General features: G+C 42.0%; 1 protein-coding gene across 1 annotated transcript in view; it reads left to right on the top strand.

Moving 5' to 3' along the window:
* LOC116395168 (semaphorin-3ab-like) overlaps nt 1–23,158 on the top strand; it is a 28,581-nt gene extending 5,423 nt beyond the window's left edge. The window contains exons 2-8 of the mRNA XM_031868797.1: nt 12,614–12,768; nt 16,642–16,704; nt 17,489–17,608; nt 18,610–18,703; nt 20,053–20,172; nt 20,809–20,954; nt 22,163–23,158. Of these exons, the coding sequence (XP_031724657.1) occupies nt 12,614–12,768; nt 16,642–16,704; nt 17,489–17,608; nt 18,610–18,703; nt 20,053–20,172; nt 20,809–20,954; nt 22,163–22,384 (920 nt within the window). The 3' untranslated portion in view covers nt 22,385–23,158. The remainder of the gene's footprint in view (nt 1–12,613; nt 12,769–16,641; nt 16,705–17,488; nt 17,609–18,609; nt 18,704–20,052; nt 20,173–20,808; nt 20,955–22,162) is intronic.
* Nucleotides 23,159–23,164: the final 6 nt, after the last annotated feature.

Here is a 23,164-nt window from a genome sequence, read left to right as displayed (position 1 = left end):
ATGGGAATATAAAGATTCATCGTCACAATCACAGAATAAAGCTCCTCTAACTGCCTCAGAGGAGGTCTGGATGCTTTATTAAGTCAATGTGAGCCTATTCTCCCCACATGGAGAAAGACATGTTTTATTCATTCAGCATTCACTTAGTGAATCGGCTTGCCAAAGACATTCAACTTTAATCAGTCACTGGAGAATATTCAGATTGTATCATATGAGTTTCTTTGCTGTGAGTGGGAGACATTGGCTTTGACTGTTGACCTCCACACCGCTGATTACTTGTGATGGTTGTGATTCAGGCTTCAACTTATCCTGCTGTCCCCCCCCCCCAGTGTCTTTCTGGAGAAATGCCCAACTATTAATGTAAATGCAAATGAAGCCTTTTCAATTTCATGCTATTAGCATGCAAATTGCTTGGTTTTACCAAACGTAAGATTAGTTCGTCAGTGTCCAGATGCATGTTTGCTCATGTGCATGTTTGTAAATTTAGATGTCCTCGGAGTAAAAAGATGTGTTACACAAATACAGTTTGAATATAAATACTTTCTATCTGTATGTTGTGACTTTATGAAGGATAAAGCCTGTTGCCTAGTCATCCCCAAGCAACAAAACTGTTTAGGGGAGCCATAAATAGCTGCTTTCATACCAAACCCAGACGACTTGTCTGTTGTAGAAGCATGTTGTGTATCTGTGTGGTCTGTGAGACAAACAAGCAGCTGATTTGGCCACCGTTACTGTGAAGGGGATTGAGTATGTATTCGCTTGTTGTATTTAGACACAACATTTCAGTTGTTTCAATGAAATTGTAAAAGCCTACGTCCAAAAATACCAACCTGATCTTAATGTCTCATTGCTTGTAAATTGTCTGTTGAAAGTCTTTCCTTCTCTTCCCACTCACTCTTCGGCTCGGTGTGGAATTCCTTTGACTTTAACGACGTTATTACTCTCCTGGCTTGCTAGCTAAACTTTACCACAAAACTCCTCAACCTTGAGATATGTCGTAGTGTGTTTTTGAAGATCCAGCTGAGAGAAACAAGAAAGACAAATGCCTCTGGCCTGGTTTTCTTTCCCCAGGAAAATACAAACCTCCCCTTTGTAGTGTTAAGGTTGCAAGTTGAGAGGTGAGACCTGGTTCTCGGTGTATGTTGTACATCTTCATCCGCTTTCCCCAACCGTACCTTTCTCTTCGCACTATGCACTAATAAAGCCTCATCACGCCTTCAGAGAGGTATTAAAAATCAAGAGATATTTGATTATTCATTTATTCTTTCAGATCTGTTTCTATCTAGGCCAGTGCTTTCCAGGCTCAGGGCTGGGGATGTTGCTGAGATGTGGATTTCACTGGGACGGTTATCTGGCACAGAATCAGGCTCTATTCTCTATTATTAATTTTAATGGAGGGAAGTCCCCAATGGTGGCGCCAGCATTGCTTGTCACTCCTGAAGTCAAATGGTTGCTGCTTGCTCATCCCACACTTTAGAAAACACTCAAGTGAGGCAGACGTCTTCTCTTGAAGACTTTATTCAGCAGCTTGTTTGAATACTAATCTGGCTAAAATATGAAGCTGTAATCAAGGTGCTTGAAAATACTTTAGCCTCCTTTGCTGTTTGAAATTAATTTCCCAGAATATCTGGAGGGCCGGATAAAATCTTCTTGCAACCAAACTTTAGGCCCTCATCAAGACATGAAAAACCCTGATTCAGGGGCTTGGAGCTTGAGGGGTTTCTCCTCTGGACAGAGACGGTGAAAGGAGTCTAATTACACTCTTGTTTTGGCAACAACAGTGCCTGACAACAGTGGACTGTAAATTTCCCCTTGAGAGGTTTCTGGTGTTAATATCAGAGGCTATCTTTAGTCTGAACCCTGTAATCAAGCAATAAAACCACAAGCTTCACATTTCTTCTATTTCCCTTAAGTATTAATTTGCTCCAATCTGCCCTGTTGTCAATAATCTGGAGCTGAGTTTCTCACCTCTCCTCTGGGGCTCTTACTGTGCGTCAGCATTTCTTTCCCATATAACAGTCAAGACACACGAGAACTGCTTTTACTCCTATAACTCATTTGCTGCGTACTGTTTTATGAGCTAAGGCAAAATAAATATATAATTTAAGTTATATTAGCTGGAGAAAGTTTTAGTCGCCCTGTTGTGGACGTCTTGGGTTGTCTGTCTTCTCAGCTTTGTGTATATTTCTCACTGCATTCCTTTCACTTTAGCTGACATTTAATCCACAATGACACAGTTGGCTTGATGGCCAGCTTGAAGCCAGAAGTAGAGGGGATCAATAGTGCTGAGACCAACTCTAACCAGCAGTTTACCTCATTAGCTGTAGATTAGAGCAGGCTGGAGATGCAGGATATGAAAGGGGGGGGCAGACACACAGCGGATACTCAGAGGTTCATTCCCGAAGGAAATTTCAAGCTGTCACTTTTTCTGCAATGACTTTGATCGATTCAGTATCAGATAACGGCAACTTTCAGACTCCGGTCGAGCCTCAGTTTAGTGCTACATGCACACAGTCACAAAACATCTGATCTTTAACCCCTTGGTGTGAGCGATCCAACATTCCCATGGCTGCGTACACAAAAAAAGGAACCACAAGAATTGTGAATCAAATTCTTGTGGTTTCTGTCTGTTTTGCCAGTGATGGAAACATCAGACAAGCGCCACAAAAGGTTTGAAGTCAGACTTCCTTTTCCTGTTTAAATAGAACCAGGACTTATCAGAAAGTAGAGAGGATGTGCAGCGACAGATAGTGCTTTTCATCGTCTGGCCGAGCTTTAAAGTAGGGAATTGTCAGAAATTTGACCCTCCGAGCTGTCGACATTATCAGTATCCATAACCTTCACAAGACGACGTCTTTTTTTTATGGGCACCCATTTTAAAGATGTAGAGATATTAATATTATTGCCCATTTGCCAAAGCAAATGTCCACGAAGCATACCGAATATCTGACATGCTTTGATTGTTGAGCCAAGAGATAGCAGCCACAGACAATTTAGAGACTGCAGTGATTTTTAACTCTGATGGGTGCGGACATTACCTAAGGAGCATTATGTGTATAGATGAAAACACTCCACTCTACTTGATGACGGTTAGAGGAAGATTAGCTTCATGTCTGCTGGTAAGAGACAAGACGCTGACTGGGATCACCTGCAGCCGTTTCTCTTCGTCTTTTCCATTAGGATTAGGAATATATGTTGTGTTCACGTCGGAATATCAGCATGAGCATTTAACGACCAGCGTTGTTCTGCATCGGGCGCCTCCCACACGAGACCGGTTGTAGCTGTGCGAGTGAGAAGCAGAGACAACAATGAGAGTTCTCAGTGAACCTTTTCTCAGATAAATAAGGAAAAAAAGATAAAAAAACAAACAGTGAATCGACTCTTGACTGAAGTGTGTGTGCGGCAGAATGGCGACCCAGGCCGAGCAGTCTGATGATGATGAATAATCATAAGCACTGAGGTCAAAGGTCAAGCTGTCCACGCCGGTCTGGTCTGTCGTTGACACAGTCCAGACGCACTGCGTCTGTGTTTGGCTATAATGTTTCTCTCTCTGTGTGTGTGTGTGTGTGTGTGTGTGTGTGTGTATGTGTGTGTGTGGGCACATATGTTTGAATATTTGAAAAGATTTGAGTCCATATGGAACAGGAAGAAGCAGCAAATAGATAGTTAGTTTGTGTGCATGTGAATGATTAATAATTGATTTACATTACCGTAGTAACACATACATAACCATAGAACAATGCTTCCCAGCATATAGAACATGATACCCAAAGGGATTAGCGGATGATTCTGACAGAGTACAAGATGTTAGCTTGATGCTGGTCCGATCGGAAGACTTGGGGCCTCAGCATTGGGCATGACATGTTGTCATTTAATCCAGTGTCGTGTGTCATTGTGGAAGACAACTGATTCTGCATCTATGACACCTCACAACGGACAGAGAGGCATGTCAGAGTTTTTGCTTTTTACATTACTGGGTCTCTCTTGCCTGATCATCTTTGCACATTATGAAAGTTGCGAGAGACTGCAAGCCATGAGACACCTGATCTGACACCTGGGACATAAATGTAGTGTGATCTTGGCGTAAGACAGAATTTTATAACTGCTGTATGTATGTGGACATGTGTTAGAAATAATTTTGTGTGTGTGTGTGTGTGTGCACATACTTGTGCATGTCTCCACATGAGTGCCCATCTGTGTGCCTATAGGCTTTGTTCCCAGGCTTCTGCAGGCCCCCCGCTGTAATTGCACCAGTAATTGGTGAAGTGATAACCCCATTTCCACAGGAAATGTGCCCCCGGTTTCCTCGCCCCCGCCCCCATCCTCAACCCCCCCCCCCCCCCCCCCTCTCTGGTGGCGCAGCCAACAAAGTCCTCCCCCTGGGAACGTTGCACCAGACAGCTAAAGTTCCCTGGGGTTTGGCAAGCAGATGAACAGACGGACAAAGACCTACACAGAAACAAAACTACACATGTGTAGCTTACTAACACGCTCACATGTACGACGCTGTGTCAGCGGTGTGGGAATAATTGGATAGATTGATGATAAGTTCAGCTCGTGTGTGTGTACGCAGCGAAAAAGTGGTGTGACTGAATCTGAAAACGAGGAGAACTCGGTGTAAAACACCAGGAAAATAACAAAGTTGGACTCCCATGAGTGAGATAACGATTGAAAGACAGACTTAATTTTTTCATCATCATTTCTTTCATTTGTATCTTATGTCATATTTCACCGTGCCAGTGCAAACCCCGGCAGGGCTTACAGCGCTATTCATTAAACTTGATATGTGTTGCAAGTCCTGCACTCAGTTGGGAAAGTTTCCTTCCTAAAACTTGTTATTGCTCATAAAGTGTGGAAGAATCCAGCACTGCCTGTGTGCTAACCAAGTTAGCAAACATCCTGTCCAGCAGTGTGCAGGTCGTCGTCTCAGCCCCGATGTGGTGCGATGCCAGCATGGGAAGCAGTGCCACGTCCTACTTTGAATGGATACTTAGCAGAGCTCCGTCTCACTGCTTTCCTCTGTTGTTTCTGACGCCGTGACGTCCTTGCACCTCGGCTGCCAGCCTCACCTCGACAGTCACACTAAAGCTCAAAATTGGTCATGCCCAAGCAAGCTTTCGTCTCAGACATCACTGAAAAAAAGACTTTGAGGTGGAGCTCAGAGAGAGGGACACACAGGGTCACGCAGAAATCTTTACTGGCACTGCACTTCGTGTTGTGAATGAGATCATGTGCCGATCATTGATTTGAAACAGTCATGATTTGCCTCATCTGGGCTTAATCTGAGACAATGATAAACTTGCTGTGACTTTTTCCTTTTATACATCGTATTAACAAGTATCCCTGTGAAAAAAAGTTGCCTAAAGCAGCTTTAATATAAAAAGTAGTAAATTAAAGTTTTAGGATGCACACAGAGCCTAATTTTAAAAGAAACACTATGAACAATTTTTACTTTTATCAGGACAACACAGATGCTTTATTCTTTTCATTCAGGAGTATTTACCTGCACGCTGTATGAAGTCTTTTGCAGTCTTTTTGCTCGTGCGCAGGTGTGTTTGTTCATGAGAAGGAGGGCACACAGATGCATTGTCGTGTGTGTCTGTGTGTGTGTGTCTGTGTGTCTGTATATCTAGTGCAATGCAGGAATGTTGTTAGCTGTATCACACGCCACACATTTGCTCTAATCACATCGACGTCCATCAGAGCTCCCATGACCAGCAGCCTTTAATCTAATGTTCACCATGGATAAAAATATCCAGCACTGACACACACGCACACACACACACTCACACACACACACGCAAATATGGAGAGGCAGAAGCTTGCACCACTATGAAGGAACCATTCAGGCACACACATATTTTAGTGTGTGCGTGGGCGCACCGGTAGGATTATGTCTTAGCGTTTCTGTTCTTTTGCGTCTCAACCTTTTGCGTCTTTGATTCCCAGTGACAGGAGTCAGAGGCCAATTGGCTCGGATCAGAGGTCACGACCCTCGTTGACCCCACTGTCAACCTGGTGCTGATAAGAATGGCTGCACTCAGCAGGCGCGCGTGTGTGCTGCAAGTTTGTGCATGTGTGCACAGAATGATGCTTTCATAGAACAAGGAAAGTCTCTTTTCACTATTATAGTAACTTATTTATATTTCTGTATCTTATCTTTTATCTTTTTCTTATATGACTGAATAAGGTCAATTAAGTGGCATTGGCTCTCATGATCAAAGTAAAGAACTTGTAGTTGTAGTCTGTAGAACTTTTGATAACATTAGACAAAAGACAAGTGTTTGCTACTTGGTGCTTGCAGATCACGCTGGTTCCAGTGTTTAAAAAAAACAACATTTTAACCATGTCGCTTCCAATGCAGAGCTAGAAATGAGCCCCATAGTAACCAGTGCCCACCAAACTACTACCACCATAAAAAGCTTTTATAAACAGTCTCAAGTTAAGCTAACGACAGTGATGAAAGTTAAAACTCAACATTTTGCGATTTCACAAATAGCTTTCAAGAGGGACATCTGTACACTGGCAGGAACATGAAAGTCAATAAACAGAATCAATAAAATGACAAGCTTCAGGATAGTTTGAAGGATACAACGATCTGTTCTAAAGAAATATTGCACAGAGAAGTAAACATGTATCACTCAGCCTCTTCATAGATTCATTTATTGTTAATTCAAACCACCTTTTCCGGCACTATAAGGTGGCTTCTGATATCTTTCTCAATATTCTTTGCCTTATGTTCTCCTCTCTGCGCCACATGACAACTGGCTATTGTGATATCAGATTGTTCTTCCAGCTTTCAATGCAATTTGAAGGCATTTGGGAGCTGAGAGGCAGTTGGAAGAAAAAAAATCTATTTTAATTCAGATTTTCTACAAAGGCTGCAGAGCTGGAGAACAGATTACTGCTCGGTCGAAGAAATCATCAGAAAAATCGACACGGACGACTGCTGACAATTTCACTCTCACTTTCACTGGAACTTATAAAAGTGTTCATTCAGAGGTTAGTGTAGACGGTGACGTGAATTGGTTGACCTGCATTGACCGTGTTTGGTAATGAATGTACAAAGGTTTAATTCAGTCTTGGCAGGTGTGTGCGGTAATATCCTGTTGAATGTTGGAATTGATAGAAAGCCAGGCTGCGGAGCACAGATTGTGCTCTTTGTATCCTGAAATATCTGGAAATGTGTGTGATTGATGGTGAATGAATGAATTAGTATGTGTGTTGTGTGTGTGTGTGTGTGTGGCCCCTCCCATTAACTAAATAGCCTTGATGTCTTAGAAAAACACTCCATTATTCCAAAGTCTGTGATTTAGCCAGTGTTGCTGAGCGGCGTGGGCCAAATCATTCATCTGTTTGTGTGAAAGACATTGGAGGTGTGTGTGTGTGGGGGGGGGGGGGGGGGGGCAAGGCCAAGAGGCACCTCTCGACACACACACACACACCCCCTTACAAATTATGTCGGCATGGTTGCTGTTTCCAAGGCAACTGTCCCAAGAGTAAGGGTGGGGTGGGTGCAGCTGGTGCTTCTCGACTCAGTCAGGGGTGTGTATGTGTGTGTGTGTGTGTGTGTGTGTGTGTGTGTGTGATGGAGAAAGGAATGTGTGTTTTCATTTCTGAATAAGGGTCATTCATCGTTGTGAGGTCAAGATAGCAGACAAAGATTCCAAAAATTCTGTTTATGTGTGATGGCGTGTGCAGGATGAAGAAGTTGTGAGATTGGGTTATGTGTGTGTGTGTGTGTGTGTGTGTGTGTGTGTATGTATGTGTGTGTGTTTACAAAGCCACTCTCAGTTCCCTCTTCTCTTCATCTGAGTGTCGTCCTCTTTGCCATAATGCTGATTTAAGGCACTCTAAAGTGAGGATGTAAACCAGATTCCCGCCTGTCTGACCCAATAGCATCTCGTGATGGTAACAGACGCTGAATGTCTCTGGTGTTTCCACTGCAGAGGTGGTTTCACATTCAGTTAGGCTGAGCCTTTCCCTTTTTTATTGAATTAAGCGAGGTCATGCTGCTCTTGTGCCACGCAGACTGTAATTCAGATGAAGTGCCTGATGCTTTAGTAGGCAGAGCAAGCCATGAATTCCACCGGGGTTAGACTCCCTGTGAAGAGGGTGACGGAAACGTCTCGTCTCCAAATGGCCTTTGAATGCAAATAGCTGGAACCCATGAACACACTGTGAGGCCACTGACAACAAAGGGGACATGGCCTGTTTTCAAAGTTGGAATGATTGATTTGTATTTTTCTGCATTTCAACATAATGTTTAGAAATAAGGGGAGGGGGGGCGTCGTCGTCGTAAATCCCACATCAGCTGGTCATGCAAATATTAAAACAGTTTGTTGGACACTTACTAAACCAAACAGAGCATCATTAATGCTAATAGCTAGCTCTGCTTTTTCTGCTATGATAAGTCAAAATGTGGTGGAAAAGGTCAGTTTGGAATATCAGAAGTTTTCCATTCCATGCTGATACCAGTGTGACACTGATGTTAGTACAGTGCACATACTGCAGCAAAAGGCTTCATGTGCACTGCAGCGAAGAGCAGACAAACAATTCAAGGCAGCAACGACTGCGTGGTTTTATAGATGTATTAGAAATGTTGGTGGTGGATGCACCCACTGGGATTAATGACGCCCAAATCAGTGTGAGGCTGAACAACTTACCTCTCTGCCCGTTTGCTGAATATGTAACAAAGTACCCCAATCAGCAGAGATTTCCCACTGAGCTAAAGTATAGGTCTCTATGTGCCTTTAGTGTGCAGACCTTTCTTCTCCTCCTGTGACTGTTACCTGTTTCAGATTATCACTTCATTTCCATCGAGTCATGCCTTCCTCTCTCTTTTTTTTTTCTCTCCTCATTTCCTTGCTGCTCATCAATCTCTTGTGTTTTTCGACTGACTGTCAGCATGTTGTGGTTCCTCTCAGTCTCCAGCACCGGCCTGTCTTTCTTCCTCCTCCTCTTCATCCTGATGTCTCTGCCTTTAATTTTTCTCTTCTTCTCTGACGTTTTTTTCTACTCCTCTCTTCTCCCACAGCCGCTCTGTCTTCCCCCGCTGCTTCCCTCACCCGTCATCCATCCAATCATCATTTCTCACCCTGTCATCATATTATTTTCCCTCTCACTTTTGCCTCTTTTTTTAATCTGCTCTCTCATCCCTCTCCTCCTCCTCCTCCTCCTCAATCCACCTGTCCATCCATCGTTCTTCACTCTGTTATTACACTACAATTTCTCCTCACACTCTCTGCTACTCTTCCCCTTCATACTCCTTTCTCCCTTGGTTCCACTTCCTCCTCAATCCACCCAAATGCCCCTCCCCCCCCCAGCCCTGTCATCGCAACATGGGTTTTTCCAGGAGCTCCGTCTTCTACCCTCATCGACCTTTCCTGCTAAATCTCCACCTGTCTCTTCCCATTCCTCCCCTTCCTGCTCATCCTCGTCCGTCAATATCCATTAATTTTTTCTTCCATCAACATTTATTTCACTCTTTTGCTCTCCTCCTCCCCCTCTCTTTTCTCCTCATCTGTCTGTCATCGTGTCATGTTTTGACATTTCGCCTATTCTCATCTCGCAGCTGTCTTCACCCATCAGACCATTTTCATCTTGTTGTCACATTGCCATGTCATTTTTTTCCCCATCCTGTCTCCCTCCTCCTCCTCCCTATTTCCCCCTCTCACAATTACTGTGTGCTTTGTGTGCACAGTGAAAAATACAGATGAATAGTGTTATATAATATATAATTAAATGCAATTATTCAACAAAGTTTTCTTGAGTCCAAAAGAAAAGCCGACTTGTAATATTCGGTTCTGTTCAGATCCCATAATTAAATGCCAGATATGAACTGTAAACAAAGGTCACATGGGCTCCCAGCATGCAGCTTGTTAATTGGGCAGAGTTGTGGAAACTTGTCATCCCACCATGTTCGGCATTTTGATGAATTTGGATCGGGTTCAAAGAAATCACATTCGATTTCCTGTGAATTTAGCAAAGCATGATGGACTTTTCCACATTCTCTTTGTCTGGAGCTCATACCATACCAAGCCCACGAGGAAACGACCTCAGGCTGTAATACATGATTGTAGCACCTGCTGTGACTTTACACAGGGGTTTCTGAAGACATGTCTGAACCGCTTGGTGGCATCTTTAGTTACTGAAGAGAGAAAACCCACATTTGTGGGACTGTGTGAAGCTGAAATGAAGTGAACAAGCAGCACCTGCATGGCCAGAGTGTTATAGCTTAAGATTAAGCGGTTAATCAACCGGCACTGTTTGCCTGCAGGATGCTGGTACTATTTAGACCTTTTAACAGACTCATCTTTTAGGTTATGGTACAGTTAATCTCAGAAGAGGAGAGATACCGGCCTTCCCAGCAGTGTGGTTATTTGATACCACCAGAGTTTGAATGGTCTTGTTCTTGAGTATTAATTTGAACAAACTGATACAAGTATGTTCACAGTGAATTTACCATCTGTCTCTTCCCGTCTCTTCATCTTTCTTTGTATTTGATATCCAGTCTGTCATCATTTCACGGTTCTTCTCAGCAGTCTCCTCTCATTTATTTCTCAGTCTTTTGGATTGATCTCCGGCACTTTAACAGTGTCCCACTTCTCCCCACGTCCGCCAATCTCTCTTTTTCTTCCTCTCGGTGTTCACTCCTCAACACTCTTCATTCATCTTTAAGTCTCTTCATCTTTTCTTAACTCTTCTCAAGCCATTTTCTGTTTTATATGCAACCCACATGCCAACTAGCATGACGTGTAGCATATAAAGAACGGATACAGCAGAGTGTTGAAGGTATTGCGAGTCATTCATTACTTTTTTTTGTTAGATCCCACATCTGCTTGAGTCAGCCGTAGTTAAGATAATTGCCATGTGTTTGGAGAGGAAAGGCTGTGCGGCTTATTTATAGAATAAGGGGCAACCACAGCGATGTGTCAGCAAAGAGATTTGTATTTTGACAGGTAGATTTTTGTTTGTTGGGTTGTAAATGTGGTGGACAAAAGGAGAGGTACCGTGAGAAGAACTGTTACGTTTGTATTGTGCAACCCTTTGATAGTGTTGGCTACAATATCTTTTACATTTTATCAGTCCAGAAGAAGTTTAACAGGTTTGAACTATATCAGAGACAGATGCATCAACAGCCAGGTCTGTACAGACACAAGATCACATTAATTAGCTGTCTGTCACATGTTTACGATTGCTGTTGATCCTTTCAAAAATTGGTTTTGACACTGGTAGAAAATCAATTAATTTCTCATACTGTACTGCCTCCTGTGTAATTCAGTGAGGTAGAGCGAAGTAATATTGACCAGATTTTATTCTATATAATCTCAGTGTCAGTTCAGATTCAGCTGCTTGAGGAAGCTTAAAGTATGTTTAAAGAGGTTTATCCATCCAATAAAGGAAGAAGCACACGAATGCCCAACGATACAAAACTATAAATGATCTCTCTTTTAATAAGAGCGAGCTGAGTTTTCTGCCGCAGTGAAAGATGATAAATCATTTATAACTCCCTTAAATCTTCCCCTGAGTGAACCGATACTATGTGCTGAAGCTACACTGGGCAATATTTTATGTTAATTGCAAGCTGTGTTATTATCCCATATATCCAGTTTGTCCTTGGGGCCTGATTTATACACTCAGATTGGAAAAGTTACTCATCTGCCTCTCGTCCGTTTGGTATCATTTAGTATAAAACATCGCTGAAGGTTGCTTAACAGGAGTATGCTATGTGCATTTTACCAACATTATATGCCCCCCCCCGCTGCTTTTTAAAGTTCAAACTGTGTTTTATAAGCACTGTCTCTGCCTCTCACTGCTATTTAGAGCTGCCAACGTGTGAAGCCATGCCTGGTGCTGCTTTAAAGCCTATATGTTTATGCTTTTAGCTCCGCGAGCCGATGCCAAGTCCAATCCACTGAAGAACACTTGGCAGTTCAAATAGGAACGTTAACACAAGACAGACGGACGTGCGATTTTCTCATAGTTCTCATAGTTTACATGGTGCAACAGTGTAATCATTTAAAAAACAGTTAAGCTGCGTGCTCGTTATCTGTGCTTTCAGAATCACTCGTTATCATACAATCTGTCTGGAGATGTCGTTCTGGTACTGTGTGTGTGTGTGTGTGTGTGTGTGTGTGTTTGTTATTTGCGTAAGATATGTTATAGTTTCTTTTGTTTAGTTTGAGTGTTCAGTGTGATAAGAGAAATACCGCGGCAAGACAAACAACAGACAATTGTCTGTGTGATAGATACTGCTGGAAGTTTGTGTCTTTGACCAACATGTCAGTTTATCTTATTGTTTGTCTGTTGAAACATTTTCTTCTTAACTGACACAAAACCTCTGGACCATCTGTTACCAAAACAGATATTTGCATTGGGTGTCATGTGTATTTTGTGCATTAATTATTGCTCCTTATACCCATGACTGTGTGTAAACCAAATTTCCCATTGAGAACATTATAAACTTGACTCTACTCTCCCCGATGGAGTCCGGCGTCCATTATCTTGAACTGAGCACCCTCATTATTCCCAGTAAAAGCACAATTTGTCATTTTTACATTCCTCTTCGCTGAATGTAAATCCTTCATTTTGTCTTCCTCTCCTCTTTCAGAGCTAATTCAGAACGGCCGCCTGCTGACGCTGCCCCTGGTGGCCGGGGACCTGCACTCCCTGCTGCCTGACGAAGACAGGAGGCGCCTCTACGTGGCCATGAAAGATAACCTGCTGTCTACCAGTCTGGACGACATAACGCAGAACCCGCGCAAGGTTAGAGCTGGAGGACACATACACACATTCACGTACCATTCCAGGCGAGGTAAAATACAAACATACAGCATTCAAGTTGATATTGCTGATGAAGGCCTGGAGATAAAAACATAATACACACATAAACTCCAAGTCAAATGACAGCAGATTCAGATAACTAATGTGTCAGTGCTTTGATGGGACTAATTAGTGACGATAGGAGGAAGAGGAAAGTCACACCCTCCGATCGCTTATCTGTCTTTAATCATTAACTCTTATTTCAGAAATACACATCTGTTCTTCCTCAATTTCTGTTTTCTGTTTTGTGAAGTCGAATTAAAATATTTTCCTCTGGCTCATCTTTCCACCTACAGTTCCAGCTATGTCTCTATTACAGCTGCAGTGTTTGATAAAACATCTCCAAAATGTGGTTTTATTTTTGACCCGGTCACCGTGTACTGTTTAGATTATCCACAAATTATTTCGACACATTTCTCACATTCCTACCTCCACCACTGTCCACGTTGACTGCTGAGCAGCAGAACCCTTGTTGGCGCTGGAGAGTGACTTTTAAAGAAGAGCAGCTGGAGGTTGGATCAACTTATGAACAAAGGCAGAGACAGATCACCTGCACGCCACATTTTCGAATCATCAACAACAAAATGTGTGCGGCCTGTTAAAGAAACATTTTCTGTAGTCAATGGTTTCTTATACCAGCGAGTGCTTCTGCCTTTTCTATTCTGTCGGATTAATCAAGTTTTTTTTAAGGCGTATATCAACATTTTAAGGACCAGTGTTTTCACATGGCATCAATAATATGAAGCTTAAAACCCTGAGGCAGACCCCCTGCTCTGCTCTGACCTGTCTTGATGCAGCTGGTCAAGTTCCTGCTGTAGACTATATTCCTGCAATGCTCCTACTCACCAATGGTGCAATTTACAAAGCGTTTCCAACATCAGTATAAGCAGTATTCATATTCACAGGAGCTCCATCCAAGATTTGCAGCAAGTAACACAAGGACATAAAATCTGGTTCTACCAATAAATCAATACATCAATGATCGATGGTATTAGATATAAATTACAGGTTTGTTACAGTATACCTGGGTTCCTTCTGCAGCTTTCATTTTATACCCAGACAGACACGGTGACGAGTTCAGGGTCACGGCAAGGACGGCGACAGCGCTTCCTTTTCATAACTCCGCCCTGTCGGATCAAATCAATACCCTCATCTGTCAGACGAGCACGCGAGCTATCAGAGAGTCGAACAGGTATAGGCAAGCAGGCACGCAGACAGACAGAGAGACAGACAGACAGCAGTCAAGCTGGCCAGCCACCCACTCAGCCAGGCAGTCAGCCAACAAAAGGATAGATAGTCATAGTCAACTCATAACTCAGCTCCATGCTGGCTGTAAAGTAATATATTTGTGCATACAGTATTTATAGTCTGTTTAGACTGTTCCAGCTCGTGTGCAGTTTTTACCCTTGTGGTGTTAAAACCACTCACAGTGCCGTGTTCTCTACATTTCTGTTTATTTCCTCTGCTACTGACATCCAGAGCTTCTTGTCAGTGCAGCTTAAGATAAACTTATTCCTACTTTTTTTCATTTATTTCTTTATCGTGTTTTACACCTAACACACATACTTGTATAAATGCGCATTCTTGCTGTTTCAATAAAACTGATTTTGGCACAGAGAGATGGACACGTAACCAGTTCCCCGGTCCATCCCAGTTCAGGGCAGAGTGACGAACGTGACGCCGTTGCCTTCAGACGCGCTTTTCTTTGATCAGGCCAGAAACCCTCAAGGCATTCCTTCTGTGTGAGTCTGCAGCTGGCAACCCACATTACACAAAGGGTCACCAAGGGTTTGAGTGTGTTTGTGGTTTCTTGTTGCATACTTGTCCTTTAGTCATCCACGCTACTTCTTTTGTTTCCATTTTCTTTCTTTCCTTTTCAGCTCTGGTTTTCTCTACCAAAGTACAGATATTAGTCATTTCTCAACATCAAATTTTCCTTTTTTTTCTGCCAGTGATTTCTATACTGCCTACACCCACATTCCTGTATGTCGTATAAACTGACAACCAGCAAGCTCTTCACGGAGGGTCCAATTTCCATTAAACAAAGTCTTTACCTGGTGAGAATCCTTTAGTGGTGGTCCATGTTCCTGTCAGTGTGTGGTATTTTTTAGATAAGGGGCAACTTGGTCTCTAATCTAATCTGATCGCCTCGGCTCCGCACAGGGCTCTGCGGGTATGACTACATCAGGGAACAATTACTGGACATCCAGAAGAAATTGTTTCCTTCAACCAGCAGTTGTCAGTATTCACTTACGAAGAGTTGGTGTCACATTTTATTCAAGCAAATTCCGACTTTTTGCTAAAACAAATTTGAGCAGCTTGAGATTTGTCTACTAGGACCAATATCGATGCACAGGTCTTATTTATATCACTATCAATGGTGATAACACTTGTGATAAGTTCTTGTTCATTAAGTTCCTTAATTTTTTCAATAAACTTTGCAGTTCATAGGATATGCAAAGATAAGTGAGGACGATCACTTATCCAATTGTTTCAATCTCAGCTTCCCCGCTGTGGTCTCTTAGGCAATGACAGGCACAAGGAAGTATTTAGATTAGTCATGTAGCTGCCATTATTCTCTCTCTCTCTCTCTCTCTCTCTCTCTCTCTCTCTCTCTCTCTCTTTCTCATTATCGTTGCCTCATCTATTATTTCCTTTCCTAATGGCTTGACATGAAAGCAGTGGAATGATACCTACTGTGTGTGTTTTAAATATTATATACTGAATATCCTCAGGTTTAAATTAATCCACTGGTGAGGTTGAACTAAGCCATTTAAAACACACACACACACACAAACACACACAAAACCTAACCTAAACAGGCACGAAGCAATTGCGACTCGATTTTTAACAACCTATTGATTTTGTTCACACACAAAACTGTCTCATGCCTTCACAAAAGACTTAAATAGGTGACGTCTCCAGATCTGCCCCCGAGCCATACGTTTGACAGGGTTCCATGTCTCGCCTCATTTCTGCATAACAGAGGTTTTTATTTCTTTCTCTTTTGGAACAATGTCATTTATTGTCTTATTGGGCAGTGATGCACATGGCAGAGATAGAGCCTACATACATTATGAAGAAAATGAAACACAACGTATCGTGAACTGGGCTGTGGGCTGGCTGATGATCAGAAAAGGACATGCGGCCATGAGTATTTTGGCTTCTGTTTAAGCAAACTGCCTAATCAAAACAAATCAGCCAATATTTGTTGCTTCCTAGCCAGAGTGTTGTTCTGTTAAGGTAAAAGGCACAGAATCTGATTCTTCTTCAGGTCCTAGAAAAACTTCCAATTGGTAAAACTGGAACAGGTGTAACCACACAAATGATATTTTAAAAAACAAATGTTTCTGCATGACAACATTATTATGGTTTACATCTACAGTACCCAGGGGGCTGCTAAGAAAACCTACTGATTGCTTTGTCCAAACTGATTGCACTAGTTGCATAATGGTGCACATGTAACTGTAGCTAAAGAGTGTAGTCAACTGCCAAATGGTAGATTAATTTGTCATGCTGCCACCATTACTGCTGCTCTGACAGCTTGACTCATCAAAAGGACTCAGCAGTGCTGCCAGGTGGTTTTAACTTTCTCCTCCCCGAAGCTGCCTCGCCAGAGGTATTGAATCCTCCCTCTTCTCCTCCGGCCTTTTTTCATCTAGATTAGTCATGTTTTGCTGAGTCTCCCTGCCTCGCTGCCTCGTCAAGCACCTGCCAATGCCAAAAGCCTTTCATCTGTGATGTAGAGTCAGTAATAAAGTTTTTAAATCTCTTTCTCTCCCTCTCTGCTTTCTTTATGTCTCTTGCTCTTTGTAGCTATACTGGCCAGCCAGTCCAGACCGTGTCCAAGAGTGTCTCATGGCTGGGAAGGATCCAGAGGTGAGTCAACACATTCTCTCTCACACACACACACACACTCACACACACACACACACACACACATAAACACACACATAGATTACATAAGCGAGGCAACATATACCACTGTAACTACTGTACTGTTTAAAAGTCACAGAAAATTAATCTACACAGAATTCTACACAGACATAGATCAGCGGCTCATACGTCATTTCAAGTTTAACAACGTTTCTTCACCGTGTGCTGCAATGTCATGCTGTCTGAAGAGTTCTGCAGCAATAAAGTTGCATTATGGATTACAATCTAGAGCAGAACTAAAGTTGAATCTGATTCATTTGGGAACAATAAACACAGAGAGCTCTGATGCTGGTGAGAATATCGAGATTCAGGTGAGGTAGTTTTATTCAGACAACAAAACGACACGTACAGGACAAAATGACAAAATGACTTTGACAGGGAACTCAAGAAAAGCAAACAAACATATCTTACTTTCAATTTCCATGTAGCCAGGGATATTCATGTCTTTTGTGTGTAAAACGTCTGTCAGTTTGGGTCAAAGTTAAACTTGCATTATTCACATACACAACAGATTCTAACAAGAAACATCCAGTTCATGTTTTTGATGATATTATTTCAACAAATCTTAACTTGGCTCCTTATGTTGTTACTTTTGGTGATAAAAATTCAACCAATTTATACGAAATAACCACTACCTTATATATGTAATAAAACAATATCACAAAATACTTTACACACTCCATTATTCCTCACACTGTGGTCCCTCCGTGTGTGTCTCTCTGTCCAGTTGGAGTGTGCTAACTTCCTGCGAGTTCTGCAGCCGTTTAATCAGACTCACCTGTACGTTTGTGGCACTGGAGCCTTCAACCCCCGATGTGCTTTCATAGCTACCAGCGTCTTCCTACAGGTATTATTGCAAGCACACATACACACACAAATAATCTTTAACCAGCTGGAAGTGTGAAATCCAAAGGAGTGATATGTCTTTTCTCCAGCTGATTGCGTCACATTCATTTCAGGAGTCGCATTCCCCCAGACAATCTTTCATTTATATCGTATCAATAAAAGTTGCCATAATGAAGCAATGCTTCTCCTGCCACCCACCGTCCTGTGTTTGTACACGGACTCCTAGTCCCAGCCCCTATGTGCAGGCCTATCAGCAGCTGAAATACATGTGTGGTGTCTGCCCCTATGCCCATATAGCTACCAGGGTTCACCCTGTGCCATCTGTCCATAGTATATACAATGTACCTTTTGTCATTGAGACTACACTCTGGGGGCCACCGGACACTGTCGATTTGTTAGTTGACATGTTTATGTCAAAAATAATATGAATGTAAATCTTCTTTATTCCACTCTGATCAGTCGTATCGTTCATGTCTCATGATTTAGACACATTGTGACAGGAATAGGTTAATGGTTCTAAAATTCCCTGTTGTGTGTGTGTGTATGTGTGTAGGGGGGGGGGGGGGGGGGGGGGAGGGGGGGGGGGGGTTGTGCATTCCTGCAGTCGTATTTGGGTGTGTGTGCGTGAATGTGTGTCAGGGACCAGCTAATACCATAAAAGGGTGTCTGAGATCAGAGAGGATCAGCCGTGGTGCTTAGAGGAGCTGGTGGTGCTGAGTGGTTTAAGACTGGACTTCACACATTTTTTAATCCCACCACTTAGCCCGATTACCCTCTATTAGTCACTTGCTCTGTGCGTGTGTGTGGCAGGCTAGTTCAGCTGGCTGAAAAAGTCGTTCTGCCTATTTGTTAGGATGAATTCAATTATTTAAAAAAATCAAAGAATGAATTAAAGAGTCACAGCCTGTCAGTCTGCCCAAACAACTTGTTTTCTCCTGTTTGTCTTCTTCTGTCTAGCTGATTTTCTCTCTCTCTGACCTTTGGCTCTGTTTTCTTTGCCAGTCAGAGCACCAGACTCTCTCCTACAGCCAGACAGAGTGTGGGAAAGGGAAATGTCCCTACGATCCGTTTCAGAAAACAGCCTCTGATGTCGTTGGTAAGTTTTTCCGAAACCACAACTCAAATAAACTACGAATTATAAGTCATCATAGCAACAACCATAGCTTGTCTGTGAGGTTTTAGGTTGGTGTGGATGGCCAGTTTCACCTGAGACAAATTAATCACACAAACTAAACAAAAAATATGGGTTTGTTGTTGCAGTACCGCAAGATACCCCCTGAAGAAAGATCAGCACACTACTTACATTGTTAATATTATGATTCGTTTGAGGGATTGGATTTTTTCCCTCATAACGCCACCTCAACATAATGTCGACATTTCTTTCTCAATATGGGTGGTTAGCAGGAGTAACACAAACTTACACTGTGTCGTAGTGTCAGCAGCATGTCAGCAGCTTCAGTGCTCCATCTGTGTCTACACAGGATGCATTCAGGCGCAGTATTGAGTGTAGGAGTTTTGGCAGCGCTCAGAGCCCAACACACAATCACTGGAAATGTCTAAATTAGTTACAGTATGTCTACAATAGGAGTATCATGAGTTTTCTTCTTAAGTATTTAATTTGACCACTGTTGATCCCCTCGCCATTCGGCATGCATGTGAACCGCGGATTATTTACAGTTTAACGTTAAACACCACAGTGTGAAATAAAGTCTTACTGACGATCGTTATCCGCCAATATTCAGTCAAATATGCAATCAGAACATCCGCTTTTCTAGTCGCCGATCTCTTGTAATGTTACATTGTAAACAACCAATCACTGTTTAAATTGACACGAGGAGAACGAAGGTCTGTTCAGTTACATTGTGATGCGTTCAGGCTCTGTTCAGTGAAAATGAGGATTGGGCGAAGGTAAATTATGACGTTATCATGTGTTCTCATGTAATCTTGTAAATTGTAGTGTTGGTGAGAAACTTGAACAAATCCAGTTGTTTGAAGGAGATGTTTTCACAACAACATAAACGGATATTAAAAAAGGAAGTATGACCTGTTTAAAATACTTCTAAGCAGCTTATTAAAACTACGAATGACAAGATTTATTGTAGTCCATAAATATACAATCTTTTATTTCCTTATCATTTGAATTGTGTGTTTTTATGAAGGAGAAAAAACCCAATATATATTACTATAACAAAGTCAAAGGATTTAGAATTTTTGATGGTTTACACTGACTTCAGAGTCGTTGAAATAAGTTTTGGGACAGTGGAAGTGGAAGAGACTACAATTTTTTTATAGAAAGCCTGAGTTACAAACTTCATGGCACGGGGGGGATCTGACAAAAAGATTGCATGAACCATTGTGAGAATATTTTGGAATAAACCTAAACTTCAGATGGACAACCTTTCTGTCTTACCTAAAAATACCTAAAGCTTTCGTTATCCTGTGCAGATGGAGAGCTGTATGCTGGGATCACCTCAGACTTCATGAGCCGGGACTCCGCCTTCTTCCGTAGTCTTGGAAGCCGTCACGTCATCCGCAGCGAGCAGTACGACTCCACCTGGCTGCAGGGTGAGTGCAAAGAAAGGTCAAAGAGGAGTAAAAAAATCCTTACTTTTCAAAACTGATCTGTTACCACCGTGGTTGGAGGCCACAACAGAAGTCTGCTTATGTGCAGACTTTTAGTAAGATTCGTGAGATGGTTGGTCCCAAGTATTCTCATCAGCAAATATTGTAATTTATCATCCAGAATACACCATTAAAATGACCTTTTATTTAGTTAGTATGCTTCCCAGGATTTCTATTGATTGCCTTCTTTGTCACGTGTGAGTCATGTTGTGCCACATGAAACATTTGCCACACCTGCTAACAGCTGACATGCTAACAGTCTTTGAATTATTTATCAAACATCTACTCCTTTAACGCATATCTGTTCTTTTTCTACATCTATTTCTCAAGTGAAGTGTTCTCTTTGGTCATAATACATTTAACAATTTTACTTATTTTATATACTGAATATTCTGGATTAAACTGAATGTCTTTTGCTCAAACTAAACATCTGTAAAACCATCTCCTGCACCCCCGGTCGGTGTTTTATCAGGCCAGTCTGTCAGCTGACAACAACAAGATACATATTGACTCTCTCTGCTGTTTGTAAACTCAGTTGTACCTGTCTGTTTCTCTCCCTGTCTCTCGCTCTCTCTACAGATGCCCAGTTTGTGCGGGTAGCGCCGCTGTCTGAAACTGATAACCCCGAAGATGATAAAGTCTACGTGTTTTTCACTGAGCGCGCTCAAGAGGCAGAAGGGGCTGCTGGGAAGGTGCTCTACTCCAGAGTGGCACGTGTGTGCAAGGTATGAAGTGTGTTTGTTGGAGACAGATAGAGGCCATGTTTGTGTGTTTGTTTGTTCATATCAGAAACTGTCTGCATGTAGTTTATGTAAATATATGCGTTTGCCTGAACAAGTAAAGTATGTACGTGCTGTTCAGTGCGTGTGTCTGCGCCTGTTGAGGTGTGTGTTTACGTAAAAAGCGGTGTGATTGGATGTTCCTGCCAGCTTGTATAGATGCGCTTTTTGAAGTCTGTGTATAGGGGACTGCTTATGTTTGTCGCTATCACTGTGTCTTCTGCTCCACTGTGATACGCTGTGAATGTTTGTACTGTTTGCCTTTTAATGTAGATATGTGTAAACAATCATGACCATGTATGTGTGTTTGCGTAAATATTTTTTCCTGCCTATGTGTGCATGTATGTGTTTCCAACATCAATCAGTAGTCACATTTTGCCACAATTAATCAGTTAATCAATTGACAGAAAATAAATTGGCAACTATTTGGATGATCAATTAATCGTTTAATTCCTTTTTTAAGCAACATTGACAAATACGAAATGAAACGTGTAAATTAGTTACAGTATGTCTGCAACAGGAGATTCATGACTTTTCTTTGGATGTAATAAAAAGTATTGGTACAGCTTCTCCAATTTGAGGATTTGCCACCTCTGTCAGAATTACAGTTAGATTGAGTTTTGGGCTGTTGGCCGAACAAAAAACAAATCTGTTTGAAGATATAACCCTGTGCTCTAGGAAAGTATGATGTTCATCTTTCCCTTTTTTCTAATGTTTTACAGACCAAATGACAATAATAATCAATCATTTGACAAGATAATAGGCAGTTTAATCAACAATGAATGTGTTACATGAACATAGCAACAGCAATATTTTTGATAGGGCATCTCAGTTGTGAGATACTATAAAATAAAAGTAATTGTAGGTCATAATCATTGAAAATTATCGTTTAGTATTTTTACAATTGGCTTTATATTCTTTAATGTTTATTTATATCCTCATTAGCTTCCACCAGGTGACTAGTCATCCTGGTTTTCACATAGATTATTACAGTAGAACTATAAAATAAACCAGTGGGATCTATGTTTCTGCCTTCTTTGAATGTGAAGTAGATTGTGTTTGTGAGGATGAGAAAGAATGAGTGATGATTGACCTAAAGTAGACAGAAAGTAGAAATTGCTTCATTAAATTACTCTTTTTATTTGTGTGTGTAGAATGACATTGGAGGCCAGAGGAGTTTAGTCAACAAGTGGAGTACCTTCCAGAAGGCCCGTATGGTGTGTTCAGTCCCCGGACCGGATGGCCTACAGACACACTTTGACCAGCTGCGTGAGTGCACACGAGCATCAAAGGACAAACACATTGCATGCACAGTAAAACCAATCAAACTGCCCTCAACCACTGGTCACATCAATAGCTGGAGCTCTGCCATTTAATGTGCAGATACGTACATGTGTTTTAGAGTGTGATTCGCACAAAGTTGTTGCTCAAATATTTTGAAATGACGAGGGAGAGTTTGCTGACTGAAGAACTTCAGTCTGGAGTTCTGAACCACAGCTTCAGAGTGAGTGAGTGTCTATGTGGCTCCACTGTTACCACGGTGATCAAGAGCCCTGTGGCTCACCTTGGGTTCGTCTTCGTGCCTCAGACTTGGTTACCACGGAAACTGGCCTCAACATTCAGTTGCTGTGGGCTTATTCATTTTCAAGGATTTGCGCCAGTGTGCTCCGGTTGGCTCTGTCTGTGTGTGTCTGTGTGTCTGTCTATAGGTGCAGGTCTATGTATCTGTGTAAGTCTTTGAATGCACTGAGAGTATGGGGAACAGGAAACCAATACATTGATGTCACAAAGCAAAAACTATGCATAGTGCTCAGAAGCAAATGCATTGAACAATGCTCTAGTGTTCTGAAGTTGTCGTCTGTTGTTCCCAACATCTTCAGTGTAGGCTGACATACAATGAATGATTTGTCGGAACTATTGTCATTTTAGCGAGCACAATTCCTCTCTTAACACCTCATTACTAGGGAGTCATTATCAAGAAGACTCATACTGATTTCAAATGACTCTGTTGATCACTCCGTTAACCCATTCAGGGTTGGTTTAATCCATGTCACTGTGTCAATTTGAATGCAGTGTACTAGACTGAAATGCTGTTAGCAGAGGATGGTTTCGATCCATCAACCTCTGGGTTATGGGCCCAGCACGCTCCCACTGCG

Source organism: Anarrhichthys ocellatus, unplaced genomic scaffold (genome assembly GCF_004355925.1).
Source record: "Anarrhichthys ocellatus isolate YVR2014 unplaced genomic scaffold, GSC_Weel_1.0 scaffold44, whole genome shotgun sequence".
Taxonomy (NCBI): domain Eukaryota; kingdom Metazoa; phylum Chordata; class Actinopteri; order Perciformes; family Anarhichadidae; genus Anarrhichthys; species Anarrhichthys ocellatus.
This window is presented reverse-complemented; position numbering and strand designations above follow the sequence as displayed.